The sequence below is a fragment of the Erythranthe guttata genome, chromosome 3 (genome assembly GCF_056151865.1).
Source record: "Erythranthe guttata isolate IM_541 chromosome 3, IM_541, whole genome shotgun sequence".
In the NCBI taxonomy this organism is placed as follows: Eukaryota; Viridiplantae; Streptophyta; class Magnoliopsida; order Lamiales; family Phrymaceae; genus Erythranthe; species Erythranthe guttata.
The window spans coordinates 14,503,150-14,524,116 of record NC_142535.1 but is presented as its reverse complement, the minus strand read 5'-3'; the positions used below and the strand labels follow the sequence as shown (position 1 = coordinate 14,524,116).

The 20,967-nt window shown below is 37.5% G+C and overlaps 3 protein-coding genes across 3 annotated transcripts; 2 read left to right on the top strand and 1 right to left on the bottom strand.

The window, feature by feature from the left end:
• Positions 1–734: 734 nt before the first annotated feature.
• LOC105971310 (serpin-ZX) lies at positions 735–3,513 on the top strand. The gene is made up of 2 exons (XM_012996157.2): positions 735–1,328; positions 2,442–3,513. The coding sequence occupies exons 1-2, from the start codon at positions 831–833 to the stop codon at positions 3,231–3,233; spliced, it is 1,290 nt and encodes a 429-aa protein (XP_012851611.2). The 5' UTR covers positions 735–830; the 3' UTR covers positions 3,234–3,513.
• Positions 3,514–10,567: 7,054 nt separating this feature from the next.
• Positions 10,568–11,689, bottom strand: LOC105971415 (serpin-ZX). Its single transcript, XM_012996268.2, is given in 4 exon segments — positions 10,568–11,311; positions 11,313–11,533; positions 11,536–11,575; positions 11,654–11,689. Coding segments are annotated over 4 exon segments (825 nt in total). The 3' UTR covers positions 10,568–10,783.
• Positions 11,690–13,321: 1,632 nt separating this feature from the next.
• LOC148771880 (uncharacterized) lies at positions 13,322–13,810 on the top strand. Its single transcript, XM_088815270.1, has one exon. It carries the CDS (start codon positions 13,322–13,324, stop codon positions 13,808–13,810), a length of 489 nt encoding a protein of 162 aa, XP_088671396.1.
• Positions 13,811–20,967: the final 7,157 nt, after the last annotated feature.

The window sequence follows — 20,967 nt, the reverse complement described above, 5'->3', positions numbered from 1 at the left end:
CCCAAAAACCAAACTATCCTTTAAATTATAAATTTCCAAAATTACAAATTCACCCCAAAATTCTATATGCCCCAAAATAAAGTTTTCAAAAGTTGCAATTCAATCCTTCCCATTTCCAATAAGGCCACAGATCAAACAACAAATGTCACTCCAGCTGGCAACCATCTTCACACCAGCTCCAATGTCTTCCTCACTAGAAAACGTCACAAGAAGAGAGCCACGGTCGCCATCGTACTCACCTCCCACCACATCCGCCTCCATAACGACCTCCCTCACAACATCCATATCCACCACCATCGCCGCCACGGACCTTTTAAATTGCTGGTAGACGGTAGTGTGCGGCGGTGGATACACCATTTGAGGAATGTAACAGAAAGTTGTTTGGGTTTCGATTTAGGGTTGGGGTGAGGGGATGGGTGGGTGGTGTGTTGGTTTGATGGGAAAGATGAAGCAACTGTATATTATCCTCTAATTTTTTTTTTCTTTTGGGATTTTGTTTTCAATTTATTTATTTTTATTTAAGTGATTTTTTATTTTATTTTTTGGTTGAATATTTTTATTTTAAATTGAGGATAATTTTGTCATTTCATCCGAGACAAGAAAAAAACGAAAAAATGGCATTTTTCTTTGTAAAAGTATAACATAGGGGTAGAGTATACTGACGAGTAAGGATTTACTCCGTGGGTTTAATAAGCAAAAGAAAGCCCATAAAAGAAACGTAGTGCTCAAGACTCTAAACCTAACAATTTTTGAACTATATATATATATATAAATATTTCACTATTCAATGTATATTATTATTTCCAAGTGTTTTAACAATTCGATTAACAATGTCGCCACCGTCCAAATTGGAACGCGTTAGCAAACGGAAAATCCAGAAACGCCGTCACAAGAAAACGGACAATCCCACCACCAAAAACACGCACAACGGCGGCGGAGCAGCAACGGAACCCGTCCCGGTCAACCAGGCTGACTTTTCCTTATCACTGTCAAACCACGTCATCTCCACCTTCGCTAAAGACAAAAACCTCGTAATCTCACCCTTGTCTATTCGGGTCTTACTAGGCTTGGTTGCAGCCGGGTCGAACGGCCCGACCCGGGACCAGTTGCTGGGCTTTCTCAAGTCAGACACCGTTGAAGAACTCAATTCTTTCTCTTCAAATCTCGTGACTTACGTGTTCGCCGATGGAGAGCCCCTTGGCGGGCCCCGTTTGTCGATTGCCAACGGCGTCTGGATCGACCGGAGTCTCCGTTTGAAACCCTCTTTCGAAGAAATTGTCCACAGCTCTTACATGGCTGCTTCTGATCATGTTGATTTTCGGACTAAGGTTAGTTTCTTTGAATTCATTAATTTGTTTTGTGTTTTTGTTTTTGATGCAAGTTGCTACTCTTAAACTTAGACACCCTGAGGTATGCTTAAAAAAATTAAGATTCCTATAGTATTGGTAATTACAATTATCATCCTGAAAAATTGTTAGAAACCCTAACAGAATAATGCATTGAATAAATTATTCGGTTAGGATTCTAATGGACTATTAGTTTCAGGCAGTGGTGGAAACAACATAGAGTTAGGGGTAACTTAACTCTCCTAATATTTCTTAAATCTTTATTATTTTATATAAGATTTATATATTTTCGTCTATGGTAGTGTTAACGACCCCACGAGAAACAAATATAATGAATATCGCCAAGACATGAAATTTTAGCTCCAGTAATTGTTTTAGGGGTGTGGCTGTATTACCTATACTAGAGGAATCTTAAAGTTATTTTAACATATCTCAAGGGTGTAGGTGTAATTTACGCAAAATAATAAAAGAAAAATAAATAAGAGAATTTTTGTTGAATAATTGTATGATTGTCTAATATGAAAAAAAAAATATTATATTAAAGAAATGTCATTAAGTTTTATTTTGTGTTTCTTTTTATGACATCATTAAAATAGAAAGGGTAAACTTAACCCCTGTGGTTAAGGGTTTTTGCAGATAGTTCCTTTATATCGGTAATATCAACACATAACTCCTTATGGTCGATAGAGGTAGTGTTGTTTAGGTTCTTTATCCAACTTAACCACGCATACCAAAATTCAAGGAGGTCATCCCGCGGTTAATTTGATGGAAAAAATAATGAAAGTTATCCCTATCAACCACAAGGATATTATGTGCTGATAATACGAGCACAAAAGGATCATCAGCAAAAGTTTGTAACCACAGGGTTATGTGCTGATATTTGTTGAATTAAATTAATGCCTTATATTGAATTGCTAAAAAACTCCTCATGTTATAAATATTTGCAAAAACCTTTATAATGCATTTTTGTTAGCATACAACCACATTCAAAGGGAGTTTCCGGGACTCGTTTGCCAAAAATAGAATAGTAAGGGGTTGTTTGCTAATAAAGTAACATGGAAAGTTTTTTAATAATTTGCCGATTTTTCTTTGAAGGCTGACAAGGTAAGGAAAAAAGTGAACGCATGGGCTGAAAAGGAAACAAATGGCCTGATCAAAGACCTACTTCCACCTGGTTCAGTTGATTATATGACTAGGCTTATCGTCGCGAACGCAGTGTATTTTAAAGGAGCTTGGTTAGACAAATTCGATACATCGCATACCAAAGACGACAAGTTTTTCCTCTTAGACGGAAGCACAGTTAAAGTACCTTTCATGACCGACCGCAGAATGCAGTACGTTCGCGCGTTCGATGGGTTTAAGGTTTTGAGGCTACCGTACAAACAAGGTAAAGATAAACGCAAATTCTCAATGTATTTCTTCCTTCCGGATGCCAAAGACGGGCTGCCAGCTCTGCTGGAAAGAGCCGGGTCCGAATGTGGATTCATCGAGAGCCACCTCCCGGAGTATAAAGTGAGTGTTGGCCGATTTCGAATCCCGAAATTTAAAATAGGTTTTGAGTTTGAGGCTTCTAGAATTTTAGAGGGACTTGGAGTGGTGCTTCCTTTTCGTATGGGCGGTCTGACTGAGATGGTTGACTCGGATATTGATGGGAAGGAACTTTACGTTTCCGGAATATTCCAAAAGGCGTTCGTCGAAGTGAACGAGCAAGGCACAGAAGCTGCGGCCGCTTCTGCTTTACGCATGATGGGAGGCTGTATGAGGAATAGTGTGAAGATTATTGAGTATGTTGACTTTGTGGCTGATCATCCATTCATGTTTGTTATAAGAGAAGATGTGAGTGGGGTGGTGCTTTTCGTAGGGCAGCTACTTAATCCGAATTGTTGATGCTTAATTTGAAGTAGTATGTTACTTAAAGAAAAGCGGAAACGGAAGTAAAAAAAGTGAATTCAAGACAACTTTTTCTTCACAAAACATAGTTATTTCTTTGAATAGTTTTTTTTTTTTTTCACTATAGAGGAGACTTTTATGCAATGTTATTAGAACTGGACCGGCTATAGAATCGAATGACAATTTGGGTCATGGGTTTTTATGGTCGAACCGGTTCAACTGGGTTTTTTATTTTTCCTAATATGTCATTATTTTATTAATTTTAATATTTTAAAAATATTATTTTCTTTATATTTTTAATCTCCCACTTATTATTTTCACTTTTATCTATTTCACCTCACTTTTTACTATATTTTACTACTTATACTCTATAATTTTCCATTATTTGTACTTGAAATCTGGCAATCGGCCACCACCCATGATCATATCCGACAATCTTTCGACCACTCATGACTAAATCCGGCAACCCACTACTAAGTTTGTGAATGTTCGCTTGAATCTAGCGACAAATAACCAACTGAACGGTGATTCGAGACGTTTTGGCCGAAAACCGGGTTCCTTTACTGACTCGTCGGTTTTCGGGTTTTACCCGGTCGAACCGGATTTTGGTCATTTGACCCCGGTTTTCGATTTTTCCGGTTTTAGATGTCAGACCGGACCGTTTTTTTGCCGGGTCACGATTGAACCGGTCCGACCGGCCGGTTCGGTCCGGTTCTAACAACATTGCTTTTATGCAAGTTATTTGTAATATACGGGGATTTGGTGCATTGTTTTGCAACACAAGGGGGTCTACGCAAAATCATTTTCTTAAATTAAGTCGAATATATATATTAATTTAAGAGATGAAAATAAAAAAATAAAAAAATTGAGATCGAATTCTCTAATTATTTTTACATATAATTAAGGCAAAATAGCATTAAACCACCTGAATTTTGCGCGTTTTTGCGGATTACCACTTCAACAAAAACAAATTGCAGGGGCACGCCCAAACTTGTTACTTCGAGCCACTTAACCACCTGTATCTAATTTTAATTAGAGGCGAATATTGGAATATTCAGGCGCACGTGCGAGGCACATGGCTATGTCCATGCGATTTTTTGTTATTTTCACCTGAATATATCACTTGAGAGTGAAATTGAAAGTTTTAAGGACTCAATTGAACTAGATTTGAAACTCACCCAAATCGTCTAATTCCCCTAAATTTCCATTTCAATCGGAAACTTTTACTTACATTGATTCAGTCTCTACACAAAAATTCCAAGAAACCCACAAGCATACATGAATCAAAGCAACACACGTAAATAAAAAGGCTATCGGATTTATGAATATAACAAGAATCCTAAAAATGTGCTTGCCAAAATACATATGAAATCATGTGTACCAATTATTTTTGACAAGCTTTTTCACATACGCAGGGCAAGTGAAAATGGCGGAGAGCTCTTTCAAGAAGTAAATAGCAAAGAGCTCTTTCAAAAAGCAAAGAGATTGAGCTCTTCTCTTGATTCAATTGTCATGTATTTTGCACTTGTCACCCTCTAATTCAATTGCTTAAACTAAAAAAAATATTTTCAACATCAAGAAAAGGCAGCCCAAGTTATCGGGATTCTTCTCAAATAAGAAATGAAGGAAAAAAATGGATTGTGATTTTGAAGAAGAACAAATGAAATAAAAGAAACGGGATGAAGAATAAGAGAAGAAATGGAAGGGAAAAAGGAAAATAAAAACTCAACACATGGAAAAGACAATGAAGCCCTTGAAATAGCCATGTCAGTGCACATGTTGTGAATATTTCGGCCAAAATGGCTTGCAAATAGGTAACATTGCACAAAATAACGAGTGTGGGTGTGATCGTGCAACGTTTGTTTTTTCTTGCGTAAAATCCCCTTGTGTTTCATTTTTAGTTTGCATGGAATCCTCTTTTCAGTAAAAAGTTAATGTCGTTAACTATAGGGGGATATTATGCAATTTTCATTTATAACAAAGGGGATTTGGTGAATATTTTCTACAATACAAGAGGATTTTATGCAAAATCAGTTTATTCGTTTAAAATTCATATTAGTTTCTTAAATTAAGTCGTACACATTATTCAGTTACAATATGAAAAATAGATATTTAATAGGTGTGGTTATCTTATCGGAATTATCCTTTTTAGAATTACAAAATCAAGACCAATTCCAATTCCAAAATTTTCGGAAACTAAAACTTCATTCTAGTTCCAAACGGGCTGGAAATTTCGGAATTTCGGAAATCACATAAGTTTTAAAATTTCAAAACTTAGCGGAAATTTTCTGAAAATTTCATAATTTTCCAAAAATAAGAACATCCACGTAATAGAAGTAAAACTAATAACTAATAAATTTAAGCTCAAAATAATAAATAAAGATAAACCAAATCATTATATCAAATAAAACTTATAACAATAATTGAATATGTCAAAATCCTTAAACAAACTTAAATAAAATTATGGCAGCGACTATTTGCAAGACGAAATTTACTTAGTGCAAGACCAATTTAATTTTTTTTATTAAATTCAGTATAAAAAGACTATAATAACCTTAATAAAATACAAACAAAAAAAAATATTTTATTAATTTTCTTTTGCAAGACCAATTTAAAAAAAAAATTAATAAAACAAAAAGAAAAAAGAAATTGAATTGACAAAATCAAAACGAGGAGGGAAGATTGAAGAAAACAAAAAAAATCAATTGCAGCAAAAAACCGTTCGTCGCCCCGTCGCCCGCCGCCCCGTCGCCGTCGCCCCGTCGTCGTCGCCGTCGCCGTTGAAGTCCACCGCCGTCGCCCGTCGCCGTTGAACTCCGTTGTTGCCCCAACCCCGCCACAACAATCTCACGAAAAACAAGTAAAAATTACTTTTTGAATTAACTTTTTTTTAGAAATAAATGTGATAAACATGATTTTATTGTTAGAATAATGAATTCAAGTCGTTTTAGAACATAGTTGATGATTCTAGGGTTCGATTGTAGCACTATTGTTGAAGGAGTTGCGGTTTTACAAAAATCGACCTGTACTTGTCGTTTTTTTGGAAAAATTTCGACACACTGGCGTCGAAATATCCGCTTAATATCGACACCAGAATGTCGATAATTTCAATATAATTCGACAGTTAATGAGTGTCGAATTATTTTGACAATTTCGACACTGGAGTGTCGATATAAAGCTGATATTTCGACCTGTACATGTCGATTTTTTTGTACGTGAAATGAGGTGCGAAAAACGAGAAAAACGATCACAAAGTACAATATTTCTTACCTCTTTGTGTTCTTCGACCTTAGAATCCTCCATATTTATGTCTTGTGTATCCATAATGTCCTTCTTTTCAAGTTTTAGTAAGATTTGAGGGTTTTATGTGATAAGGGTTTTGGAGAATATGGAAGATTTTTTTGTGGAAAAAAATGTGTAAAATGAGGGTGAAGAAGAAGATGTTGGTGTTTTGTTGGGTGAGTGAGTTCCCTCTATTTTTTCTTTTTTTTTTATTCTTTTTTTTTTTGTATTTTTTTTTTGGTCTTGCAATAGCAATTAACTTAATTTAAATTAATAATATCTAAATTATTATTGGGGTTATATTTGTAATTTCCAGTCTTGATCTTAGTAAATTTATTTATATTTTGGTCTTGCATGAAGTAAGGTCTTGCACTTAGTAATTTTCGTCTTGCAAATATCTGCAGCCTAAAATTATTGTTTCATAAAACAAAAGAAACTTAAAGTAAGTACTATATAACGTGTATTAATTATAGGTGTATTTTGGGAAACGGCCACAAGTTTTTGAAATTAATTTCGGGAATTAAATCGGATCGCAAATTGGAAATTCCAAACTTTTTTATATATTACAATTTCAATCCAAAAAAATCGGAAAAACTCGAAAATCGGAATTTTGGAAGTCGGAATGAAAAAACAAAATTCCAAAATCGAAACTTTCTGATCGGAATTAACGGAAATTGGAATTTTCGTTCCGACTTGCACCCCTAGGTGTGGTGAATGTTTTCTTAAACAATTTTTATATGATTTAATTAATTAATGTATATAAACTTTTGATGTTTTAAAGTATATAATTTTTTATTAGAATTATGTTTTTATAATTTATTCTGGATTAATTATAGGGTAAATAGTATTAAACCACCTAAACTCATCCGTTTTTGCGAATTACCTCCTAGGCGATTTGACACAGATTTTCCTTAACACCAGGGGTTTTATGTTCTTTACCCATAAATATATATAAGGTTAAATACAATTTGCACCCTTAAAGTATAGGGGTTGTAACGTACACTTACCCCCTTGAAGTATAATGTAACACTTATCCCCTCCATTATAAATGTAAAAATTAAATTTTAACTTTATTACATGGCAGTTTTTAATTCTCATAATCATTAAATAAATGATGAATATGTAGGAAAATATTTTTCTACATCCTTAAAATCAATTGTATCATTTCAATATTAATATTTGATGAAGAAAAAAAATCTGAATTTTGTTTAATTTCAATGTTTTTTACTTTCCTTTCATTGTTAGTGTAAACATTTGATATATAAATAATGTGTTAAGTTCATTGCATTCGTAGTATATATTCTCCAGAAAAAAATTACGGTCAATACATTTCACTTGCAAAAATCTATAATTTGCTGCATGTATGATTCTAAATTTATTTTATAATATTGAAAGAAAAATTCAAAAACATTTACATGAAATTAGAATTTTTTATTTTATAATATTGAAATTTTGAAAGACTTTTGGAAAAGAAATATTATTACATATTCATTATATATATAATGGTGGGAAGGATATTATGAAAATAAAAAATGCCATGTCATTGAAGTTAAAGTTTTATTATTGAATTTATTATGGAGGGGGTAAGTTTTATATCTAATACTTCAACGAGTGAGTGTTACAACCTCTATACTATAATGGTGCAAACAATATTAACTCTCATATATATATATATATATATATATATATATATATATATATATATATATATATATATATATATATATATATATATATATATCTTTATCTTTGAAATACGATGCCTTTGAATAACCTCGGGAAAACAATTGAGGGACGCAAAGTGTCAAAAAACTATATTTGAAGGGTGCAAAGTGCAATTAAGCCTGCACAGATTTTCCATGCATCATGTTGAAATAAAAGAAAGCCCATAAAGCAAACTTAGTCCTAGATCAAGATTCTAAACCTAACAATTCTCTAATTATTAATTCTAAACTACTATTTTGGCTCATGCGTTGCACGGGCGGATTAGAAAAAAAAATATAAGATAAGTAAAATTAGAAACTAGTAAACATATATGAAATGTACAATAGCAAAATAATAGAACACCGAAAATGTAAAAATCCCATTAATTACAATCCTAATATATATATATATATATATATATAGAGAGAGAGAGAGAGAGAGAGAGAGAGAGAGAGAGAGAGAGAGAGAGAGAGAATATTCTTGTTAATTGCTGGTTCATTTCATTTTTGCGAATTTTTTTTGTTAAACGATCCAGAAACCATTTGGCTCACGTATTAGCCTCTAGCTTTGATTTAGGGTGTAATGAAGGTTCTACCCTTCTTCCTACTTTGTCCTATCATGCCCAATAAATATCTCTCTCGAAAAAATGATAACTGATAATTGTTTTGACGTGAGTACTTATTCGGCAATTAGGGCATCTCCTATGTGTTGGGGGAGGGGGTGGGGTGGCGGAGGCTGAGGTGTTTAATGAGTAGGGATGGGGGCTGGGGTGGGGCTGGGGTGGGGGGTTGGGGTGGCTGGGGGGTCATCTGAGCCCAGGGAGAAGCCCTGAGCTCTCACTCTCTTAAGCCTCACGTGTCTTTCACGTACGCAGGCTTTTCTTCCATTTTTTTTTCCGTCTCTTTCCACATTAGTATTTCCTTTTTTTTTTTTCTTTTGTTTCTTTGTATATCTTCTTTATTTATTTTAATTCTTTCTTTTTTTTTTCCTTTTTTGTTTCTTTCTTTTTTTTTTCTTCATTTTAGTATTAATTTCTTTTATTGTACTTTAGTTTTCTCGTTTTTTTTCTCTAATTCGATCTTTTGAATTTAAAATATTAATTTTATTTTAAATATTCTATTAATTATATTAACATTACGTGTTATTATATTACCAAGCAAAGTTAAAAAATGAAAATATAATAAATAGTTATTATTATTATTATTATTATTATTATTATTATTATTATTATTATTATTATTATTATTATTATTATTATTATTATTATTATTATTATTATTATTATTATTATTATTATTATTATTATTATTATTATTATTATTATTAATATTATTATTATTATTATTATTATTATTATTATTATTATTATTATTATTATTATTATTATTATTATTATTATTATTATTATTATTATTATTATTATTATTATTATTATTATTATTATTATTATTATTATTATTATTATTATTATTATTATTATTATTATTATTATTATTATTATTATTATTATTATTATTATTATTATTATTATTATTATTATTATTATTATTATTATTATTATTATTATTATTATTATTATTATTATTATTATTATTATTATTATTATTATTATTATTATTATTATTATTATTATTATTATTATTATTATTATTATTATTATTATTATTATTATTATTAAAATTATTATTATTATTATTATTATTATTAGTATTATTATTATTATTATTATTATTATTATTATTATTATTATTATTATTATTATTATTATTATTATTATTATTATTATTATTAGGGTAAATATCATTAAACCACCTAAACTTTTTAAGTTTTTGCGGATCACCTCCTGAACAATTTTTTTTTTGCACGATTTCACTTGTACTCAATTAATTGTGCCACTTTGCCCTTTTCCAGGTCAAAATGACCGGTTCTAAACCCATGTGCGCTGCACATGCGAAATCCAATGCTATTTTTGTCTTTTCCATTTAAAATCCCTAATTCCTTTAATTTTCTCTCCATTTCTCTCTTATCTCTGTTATTTTTCTTCTTCAATTAGCTAAAAAATCGAGTGTTGGTCTGTTTTTCGTAGGCGGTGTTCAATATAGAGTCACAGAGGAGAGCATGATGGAAAGACTCAATACAAACATGCACGAGGTGTGCCTTTCAGTTGACCCGAAATGCAGGTACGTTTGACCTCTAACAAAGTGAAATTAAAAAAGAAAAAAAAAGGTCTACTACCTCAGGATATGTAGTAGCATTTCCCTTCCAATAGTCTAACACATACAAATTTGGGAATTGCTTCCTATCAAGTAGAGGCTGGTTCAAGTATTTCTCTAACTGAGACTGACTGCGGGTAATCCGATTTGTTTCAACTAAACTTAATCTAAACCGGATCCTTATGAACCGAACCGGATCTAATTGGATCCATGGAACCGGATCCAAATTGCCATCCCTACTTAAAATGTACCTATTTGAGAAATCAGGTCAAACCACCAAAAGTTCCTACATACAAAAACTATGTTAAATTAAAGAAGTCACAAAAACAAAACAAAACACAAGTTTTTTTAATAAGCAATCGGATTAATTAGCTGTCCGAAGAAGACCACCACACCACTCTTATCTTCTCTTATAGCAAATAGGAAAGGATGATCAGCCTCAAAATCCAATCTCTTATTCCTCCCAAAACCACCACCACCACCACCAACCAAGATATTCGAAACGGCTGCAGCTTCCGTGCCTTTCTCATTGACTTCGATAAACGCCTTCTGGAAGATTCCGGAAACATAGAGACTCTCCCCATCAATAGCCGAGTCAACCATCTCGGTCAAACCACCAGGACAAAAGGGAAGCACCACCCCCAGTTCCTTGATGACATCTGTAGCCTCGAATTGAAAATCGATTTTAAATTTCGGGATCCGGAATTCGCCAACCAGGACCGGGCGGTTAGGGGTGTGGCTTTCAATGAATCCCGATTCAGAGGCGACCCTATCGAGCAAATCGGGCAGTCCGTCTTTGGCATCCGGAAGAAAGAAATACATCGAGAAACTGCGATTGCAATCTCGACCTTGTCTATACGGTCGCCTCAAAACTTGTGAAACCGTTAAATGCACGAACGTATTGCTTCTCGTAGCTTGTCATGAAGGGTACTTTAACTGAGGTTCCGTTGATGAGGAAAAACATGCAATCTCTATTCATATATTCTTTAAATTCGTCTACCCAATCTCCTTTGAAATACACTGCGTTTGCGAAGATAAGCGCGGTGGCGGCATTGATCGAACCGGGTGAGAGTATTTCTTTGATGAGGCCATTCGTTTTCTCTTCGCCCATGCATTCACTTCTTTTGTTACCTCAACAGCCTACAAACAAATAACCGTCAATGTAGTAATTACCCTATAAAGAAGCAACAAATATAAACCCGGTTGGGAGAAACTAACCTTGGTTCGAAAATCAACACGATTAGCAGCAGCCATGTAAGCATCCTGAGTGATAATTCTTTCGAAAGAGGGTTTGAAGGTGAGACTGTGGTCGATCCAAACGCCGCTGGCTAAGGATAAACGGGGCCCGCCAGTTAGAGGGTTTCTTCCCTCGGCGAACACGTGAGTCACGAGTCTCGACGAGAGCGAGTTGAGTTCTTCGATGGACTTGGACTTGAGAAAGCCCAGCAGCTGGTCTCGGGTCGGGCCGTTTGTGTTGGAAATTAAACTTGAATAAACGAGTCAAAATAATAATTAAATTGTGTGGATTGTAAGTTCATGTACGTAACCATTTTATGTACATGAATGTATTTGTCTAGTCATATTCTAGAGTATTTAGAAAGTCTAAGTCTTGGTCAAATATAATATTTATTATATTAGTCTAGAATTCTCTTATCCCTTGTATAAATAGGAATGTCCACTATCACTTTGGGTGTAAGAAAATCAGCCGAGAGAACAAGAAATAAAATTGAGAGTACAAGTGTTGATTGATGAGTTGAGTTTTTCATCTCCTCTCCACTAGAAACTAATAGTTCTTTTATTTGCATTTTAACCCACCTTCCAACAAACTGGTATCAGAGCCGTGGTTTAAATGGCAAATATGAGTGGAGCCATGCCATTTCCAAAACTCACGAAGAACAACTATGAAAGGTGGAGCATCCAAATGAAGGCATATCTTGGCGGACAAGATGTGTGGGATGCTATCGAAGAAGAATACTTTGAACCAGAAGGTTTTGCTGCACTTAGCCAAGCTCAGAAAAAAGCAGTTAAAGATGCTCGAGTGAAAGATCAAAAGGCCCTTTCATTCATCCAACTTAGTGTTGCCGACGATATCTTTGAGAAGATAGCACAAGCCACTACCGCAAAAAGGGCGTGGGATACCCTCCAAAATACGTTTAAATGAATCGATAAGGTGAAGAAAGTTCGTCTCCAAAGTCTTAGAGGAGAGTTCGAATCCTTACAAATGAAGGATACATAGTCAGTTTTTGACTATGTATCAAGAGTCCATGCGGTGGTAAACCAACTTCAAACGAATGGTGAAACTATGTCGGACAACCGTGTCGTCGAGAAAATTCTCCGATCGATCGATCCAAAGTTCGATCACGTTGTTGTGGCCATCGAGGAGTCCAACGATCTCGACACCATGACTATCGATGAGTTAACAGGAAAATTACAAGTGCACGAAGAAAAGATAAAGAGGAGATCGAAAGAGCCCATTGACCAAGCTCTTTAGGCAAAATTGAGTTTCGGTATCAAGAAAGATGATGATGCAAGTAACCAGAGTTGGCGTGGTCGCGGTCGTGGAGACGAGGTCGCGGTCGAGGCCGTGGTAGAGGTCGTGGTGGTTACACCACATCTTATGATAATGAAACAAAGTTCGAGCCCCATTCGTCAAGGGGCCGTGGCAGGGGAGGCATCAACCGACACCAAACTAAGAAAAATGTGGAGTGTTATAATTGCCATCGACTTGGACACTACTCCTACGAGTGTCGAAATGGACCCGGAGAAGAGAAAGAAAAGGCTCATCTTCTAGAAGAAAAAGAAGATAACACCCTTTTATTGGCGTATAAGGCATCAGTGGAAGAAAATAAGTCTTCATGGTACCTCGATTCAGGTGCTAGTAATCACATGTGCGGCGACAAAAGCATGTTCGTGGAGATCGATGAATCTGTGAACGGTGATATCACTCTTGCTGATATGTCAAAGATTCCATTTAAAGGCATTGGCAAAATCTCGATTCAAGCAAAAAGTGGAAAACATCAGTTCATTTCTGATGTTTATTATGTTCCGAGCATGGCGGCGAGAATTTTGAGCATAGGCCAATTATTGGAAAAAGGCTACAAAATGCACTTGGAGCACCGAAGTCTATACTTGATGAATAGTGATTGGAGCCCAGTTGCGCATATTCAAATGACGAGCAACCGAATGTTCATAATGAATGTCAACCAGGATGAAGTAACGTGCTTAAAATCAAGTTTTGAAGACCCATCATGGTTATGGGATTTGAGGCTCGGACATCTCAACTTTGACGGATTAAAGTTGATGTCATCAAAGCGCATGGTGAAGGGATTACCAAACATAGACCAGCCGGATCAACTTTGTGAGTCCAAGAATTAATTTCTACGAATTAATCCTATAGAACAAAATAACATTCGGAATCCACCGAAAACTCTGGAATCCACCAGAAAAATAGAGAAAACTCTAATATTTTATTAAAATTCGAAATTATTCCAAAATAAAGTCCTAAGGCAACTATTTATACTAAAAAACTGAAAACCCTAATTAAAATAAGAAAATACTAAAAATTACCATAAACGGCAAAAACGAGTTAAATCCTAATTCTAGTAGATCTCGTAATTTTGGGAACAACCCAATTTACGGAATCCTAATACGATTTTTCTATGATTTGATATTAATTTTCTAAAACTTACCTAAAATAGCAAAAACGAACTTTTAGGAGTCTAAACGACGTTGGATTGCTGAAATTGGACGTGATTCATGAGCAAAGCTCATGAGTTTTGTTCCTTGCGCCGTTTCACTTGAGATAAAGTTCGTTTCGTACTCAACTACGATTTGAGTTCGTCGAAAACCCTTATTTTTCCATAATTTCTTTCGATATTTCCACCCATGTCCATTAATAACTCTTCTCCGAATTAAAGAGTTATTTTGCAACACGAATCCAATTTGACGTTCCTTATCAATACTGACGCAGAACGGAAGCACGGAAAGAATTAATTTCTACGAATTAATCCTATAGAACACGATAACTCTGGAATCCACCAGATAATTGAGAGAAAACTCAGAAATTTTTATTAATACTGAAGATGCTGAAAAATAAATCCTAGAGCAACTATTTATACTAAAAAAAACGAAAAACCTAATCAAACTAGGAAAACGAGAAAATTACCAAAAAAAAAAGGAAAAACCTAATCAAACTAGGAAAACGAGAAAATTACCAAAAAATAAAAATAAAATAACTCCTAAACCTAATAGAATACCGAAAGTTGGAAACAACCCAACTTGCGGAATTCAAATCCTAATCAAACTAGAATTCCGACTCCGCCACCTCTGCATCAATCCCTTCTTCTTCGAAAGAGCTCGACCTCGAGCTTGTATCGGGATAAAGTGGGGTATTCTCCTGATACTCGTATAAGTCCGAAACGTTGAAAGTTTTCGAAATACCCATGTGAGCCGGGAGGTCGATTACGTAAGCATTATCATTAATTTTCTGAAGGACTTTGAACGGTCCATACTTCTTTGGCTTGAGCTTGTTATACGTTCCCACCGGGAATCGCTCCTTTCGAAGAAATACCATGACATCGTCCCCCGCATGAAAAGTCTTCAGCCTGCGATGCTCGTCCGCGGTAGCTTTATACTTGGCATTCTTTTGCTCGAGCCTCTCCTTAACCTCTGCTTGGACGTCTCGTACTTCATTAGCCAGTCGCTCAGCCGCCACACTTTTTCGGTGCTCTTGAGGGAGGCGTATCAAATCCACTGCATGCTTCGGAGCTGCTCTATAAACCAACGCAAAAGGAGACATTCCAGTGGCGCTGTGCACAGCGCTATTGTAGGCAAACTCCGCTTGTGGTAAAGCATGATCCCATTGCCTCGGGCGATCGCCGCAAATACATCGTATCAAATTTCCCAAAGTCCGATTAGTCACCTCCGTTTGCCCATCAGTTTGCGGATGTGCTGTGGTGCTTCGCTTGAGGGAGGTGTCAAACATCTTCCAAAGGACAAGCCAAAAATGGCTAAGGAACTTCACGTCTCGATCGGATGTGATTGTCTTCGGTACGCCGTGTAAACGGACTACTTCTCGAAAGAACAGTCTCGCAATGTGAGACGCATCAGAAGTCTTTCGGCACGGAATGAAGTGAGTCATCTTGGAAAACCTATCAACCACCACGAAAACCGAATCAACCCCCCGCTGGGTTCGCGGCAAGCCCAACACAAAATCCATCGATAGATCTTCCCAAATACCACTTGGGACCGGGAGAGGTGTATACAACCCCGTATTTTGAGATTGACCCTTCGAAACTTGGCAAACATAGCACTTTGCAACTATCTTACCAACATCTCGTTTAAGTTGAGGCCAATAAAACCGCTCCTCGACGCTGCTCGTCGTCTTGTCTCGTCCCAAATGACCGCTTAGCCCGCCCGCATGTAGATCCACAATTAACTTTTCGCGAAGAGAAGTCCTCGGAATGCACAGCTGGTTACCTCTAAATATGAATCCTTCACTAATATAATAATCCTCCATCGGCTGTCGCGCAACACACTTAGACCATATTTCTCCAAAATCCTCATCTCCCTCGTACAGCTCCTTCAAACACTCCAATCCGACCACTTCTTCACTAAGAGTGGTAAGTAATGCAGCTCGCCGACTTAGGGCATCTGCGACACGGTTCATGATTCCACTCCGATGCTTGATGACAAACGGAAACTTCTGCAGGAAATTTGTCCACCTCACATGCATGTTGTCGACACTTTTTTGACTATTCAGAAACTTCAAAGCTTGGTGGTCGGTGTATAGTACGAACTCTCGCTGTATCAAATAGTGTTCCCACTGTTTCAAAGCTCGAACTATTGCATAAAATTCTTGATCGTAAGTGCTCCACTTCCTTCGTGTGTCACTCAATTTCTCGCTGAAGAAAGCCACGGGACGCTTTTCTTGGGACAAAACAGCTCCAACGCCTACTCCACTGGCGTCACATTCTACTTCAAACACCTTCTCGAAACTAGGCAAGGCTAGGACAGGTGCATTACTTAATTTCTCCTTGATCACTGCAAAACTCTGATCTGCCTTGTCACCCCACATAAATTTTCCCTTCTTCATACATTCAGTAATTGGTGCCATGATGGTGCTGAAATTCCGAATGAACCGTCTGTAGAATGTCGCCAATCCATGGAAACTCCTGACTTCCGAAACATTCTTAGGCGTGGGCCACTCACGAATTGCCCGAACCTTTTCATCATCGACATGAATTCCTTCCGCCCCAACTATAAATCCCAAGAACAGTAATCGACTAGCCATAAAAGTGCACTTCTTCAAATTGATAAACAGCTGATTATCCCTCAAAACAGTTAACACCTCACGCAGGTGTCCCATATGCTCGTCTTCGTGTTTGCTATAAATCAGGATATCATCGAAATACACAACGACAAATTTTCCAGAAAAGGGTCGTAATACCTGATTCATCACGCGCATGAAAGTGCTGGGCGCGTTCGATAACCCAAACGGCATCACCAACCATTCGTATAAGCCATCTTTTGTCTTGAACGCTGTCTTCCACTCGTCCCCGGGTCTAATCCGAATCTGATGATACCCACTTCGAAGATCGATTTTTGAAAACAGCTTCGCACCTTCCAGCATATCCAACATATCGTCAAGCCGCGGAATGGGAAAACGATACTTTATGGTAATCCGATTTATTGCTCTACTGTCGACACACATCCTCCAGCTGCCGTCTTTCTTCTTCACTAGTAGCACAGGCACCGCACACGGGCTCATACTCTCTCTAATAAACCCCTTTTTCAGCAGCTCCTCCACTTTCTCTCGCAAAACCTCACATTCTTGCGGATTCATCCGATAATGTGGCAGATTTGGTAGGCTAGCACCGGGCACTAAATCAATGTGGTGTTGAACGTCTCTCATAGGCGGCAACGAATCCGGTAGGTCATTGGACACCAACTCGTCAAACTCCGTAAGTAACGGTTGCACACTCTTAGGAATTTCGACGGTTTGTTTATGAACCTCCTCTTCCTTTTGAATTCCCAAAGACCTCATCATCGTCACGTATACTCCGGCTGCTGATTCGACATCTTTTATGAATTCGCTCTCAGATTGGGAGACCACAAAAACTGGTTCTTTTTCCGCTATTCTGGCAGGCTTGACCGTCGACTCCGATCGGGGTAACATCACAATCTTGCGCCCACCCCATTCAAATATGCATGAGTTTTCTCTCCCCTGATAGGTCATATTAACGTCGAATTGCCAAGGCCGACCGAGTAGTATGTGGCTAGCATCCATGTCTATCACGTCGCATGACACCTCATTGGCATAGTTCATTCCTATTGAGATAGGCACACAACACACTTCTGTCACTTTGACTGTTGGTCCTCTCTGAACCCACCCAATAGTGTAGGGGACTGGGTGTTTTTCCACCGGTAACTTCAAATAATCTACCAATCTTCTCGCAACAAAATTTTCACAACTACCATTGTCAACTATCAGATCGCACACCTTCTTATTAACTGAGCACTGAGAACGAAATATGCTATTTCGTTGGTTTTGCTGCATCGCCGTACAAAGAACTCGTTGCACCACGCAGTTAACTTGCTCTCCATTCTCCTGACTATGATATTCTGCCGTATCCTCTTCTTCTTGAAAAACGTCTTCATCGTAATCTTCTTGATCACTCTCGCCTCTCTGCTCCGACCCACCTACTAAGTTCACGGGTCTTCTCTCAGGGCACTCGTTAGAGCGGTGCCCAGGTTTGTGACATCTAAAACAGTTTCCCGGGACTGGTCTCGCATAAGGATTGTTTGTTCGAGGTTGAACGGGCGTGCTCGAACTACCGGCACCGGCTCTCGTCTGGATCTGTGGTGCCCGTGTTGGCGGGGCAACAGGATTAGGGTTTTGGGATACGAACTTACCCCTATCAACCGGCGGTGGTGCATAATTTGGCGGTCTACGATAATTATTCACGTTGTTCCGTCGCTCAAATTCTTCTGCTCGCAATGCCATACTCTGCGCATCCTGGATGGTATAAACTGGTTGCAAACCTATTCGGTCACGGATATTAGCTTTCAACCCGTTCAAATACCTGGCCACTTGCTGGTTCTCCGACTCCCTTAAATTATTTCGATCTGCCAGCTTCAGGAATTCTGTGGTGTATTCGTGTATAGATCTACTACCTTGCGAACAATTATGGTATAAATTGTATAAGTGTTGTTCATAGTCGGCCGGTAGGAATCGATCGTGAAGAAGCCCCTTCATCCTCCTCCAAGACTGCACTGGGCCCTTCCCTTGTCGAGTCCGTGATCGCTGCAACTGGTCCCACCATACAGCCGCACCACTTTTCAACTTGTACGCAACCATCTTGACCATCCTCTCGGGTGGGGTGTTCATCACATCAAAAGCACTCTCCACTTCGACCACCCAATCCAGAAAATCCTCTATGGAGAGGTTTCCATGGAAAGGTGGAATCTCAGCCCTTGTTGGATAATCGTCGTACTGCCTTTGTCCCTGCCTAGGTTGATTTCCGTCGGCTATTGCTCTGTCGTTCTCATCCAAGTCTTCATCACTGTCCGGGTGAAGATATGGTTGGTTATGAATCTGATTCCTAACATGTGCACCTCGGGCTAATTCCCCAGCGCGCGCTATATTAGGTTCGCCCCTCCTGTTGTTGCCATTGAGGGCAATTCCCTGTAGCAACTCCCGAAGTTGTTGCAGCTCACCTCGAATCTCTACTCGAAATTCCTCTATAGTCTGTCGAGATTCTTCTCGAGCGAGCTTGACTGCTGCCTGAATGTTATCAACCTCGAGGTCATCGCCATCGCGGTTGTCGTCTCCTTGTTTCGCACCTTTCGCCATCTAACCAGGAAAAACCTCGCTACTGATGCCAACTGACGCAGAACGGAAGCACGGAAAGAATTAATTTCTACGAATTAATCCTATAGAACACGATAACTCTGGAATCCACCAGATAATTGAGAGAAAACTCAGAAATTTTTATTAATACTGAAGATGCTGAAAAATAAATCCTAGAGCAACTATTTATACTAAAAAAAACGAAAAACCTAATCAAACTAGGAAAACGAGAAAATTACCAAAAAAAAAGGAAAAACCTAATCAAACTAGGAAAACGAGAAAATTACCAAAAAATAAAAATAAAATAACTCCTAAACCTAATAGAATACCGAAAGTTGGAAACAACCCAACTTGCGGAATTCAAATCCTAATCAAACTAGAATTCCGACTCCGCCACCTCTGCATCATCTATACTTGATGAATAGTGATTGGAGCCCAGTTGCGCATATTCAAATGACGAGCAACCGAATGTTCATAATGAATGTCAACCAGGATGAAGTAACGTGCTTAAAATCAAGTTTTGAAGACCCATCATGGTTATGGGATTTGAGGCTCGGACATCTCAACTTTGACGGATTAAAGTTGATGTCATCAAAGCGCATGGTGAAGGGATTACCAAACATAGACCAGCCGGATCAACTTTGTGAAGGTTGTCTTATCGGAAAACAATTTCGGCAAAGTTTTCCAAAGGAATCGCTCTCTAGAGCAAAGCTGCCATTGGAGCTAATTTATGTTGATGTATGCGGACCAATCGAACCTGCCTCGTTTGGAATGAATAGATATTTTCTTCTATTCATTGATGACTACAGCCGCAAGACTTGGGTATATTTTCTCAAGCAAAAATCCGAGGTGTTTTCTGCATTCAAGAAGTTTAAAGCTCTTGTCGAGAATCAAAGTGACTATCGGATCAAGGCAATGAGATCCGATCGTGGTGGCGAGTTCACATCAAAAGATTTCAAGGCATTTTGTGACGAATATGGTATTCACCGGCCACTTACCGTTCCTTATTCACCACAACAGAACGGCGTGGAAAGAAAAAATCGAACCATAATGAACATGGTTCGGTCCATGTTGAAAAGTAAGAATTTGCCAAAGGAGTTTTGGGCCGAAGCTGTTGACTGTGCCGTCTATCTATCAAATCGGTGTCCAACTAGAAGTGTCGGAAATAAAACGCCGCAAGAAGTTTGGAGTGGATACAAGCCGAGCGTATCGCACTTGAGGATTTTCGGGAGTATCGCACACATGCATGTTCCGGATCAGCATAGGAACAAACTTGAAGATAAGAGTCAAAAGTTTATCTTCATCGGCTATGACCATGCATCAAAGGGTTATAAATTGTATAATCCTATTGAGAAGACAAGGAGGACCAGCCGAGATGTGGTGTTCGACGAGAAAAATTCTTGGGATTGGAGTTCTCAAGAGAAGGAACAATTCACTTTCTACCCGATTGAGGCAGTTAATAAAGAAGCCGATGAGGAGCTAACGGAGCCGGTGACTCCACCATCACAATCCTCGTCTAACCAGCCCTCGTCGGAAAGTGAGAGTTCAAGCAGTGAAAGACCCCTAAAGACGAGATCATTGCGGGAGATCTATGAGCTCAACCAAAATCCAAATCTATTTTGTTTATTTGCAAATACCGAGCCGATAAATTTCGAGGAGGCATCTAAGAGTGATAAATGGA

Coding starts and splice junctions, on each gene's coding strand:
- LOC105971310 (XM_012996157.2), top strand. CDS start 831: ATGTCGCCACCGTCCAAATTGGAACGCGTTAGCAAACGGAAAATCCAG. Junction 1,329..2,441: donor ATGTTGATTTTCGGACTAAG/GTTAGTTTCTTT, acceptor TTTTCTTTGAAG/GCTGACAAGGTAAGGAAAAA.
- LOC148771880 (XM_088815270.1), top strand. CDS start 13,322: ATGTGCGGCGACAAAAGCATGTTCGTGGAGATCGATGAATCTGTGAAC.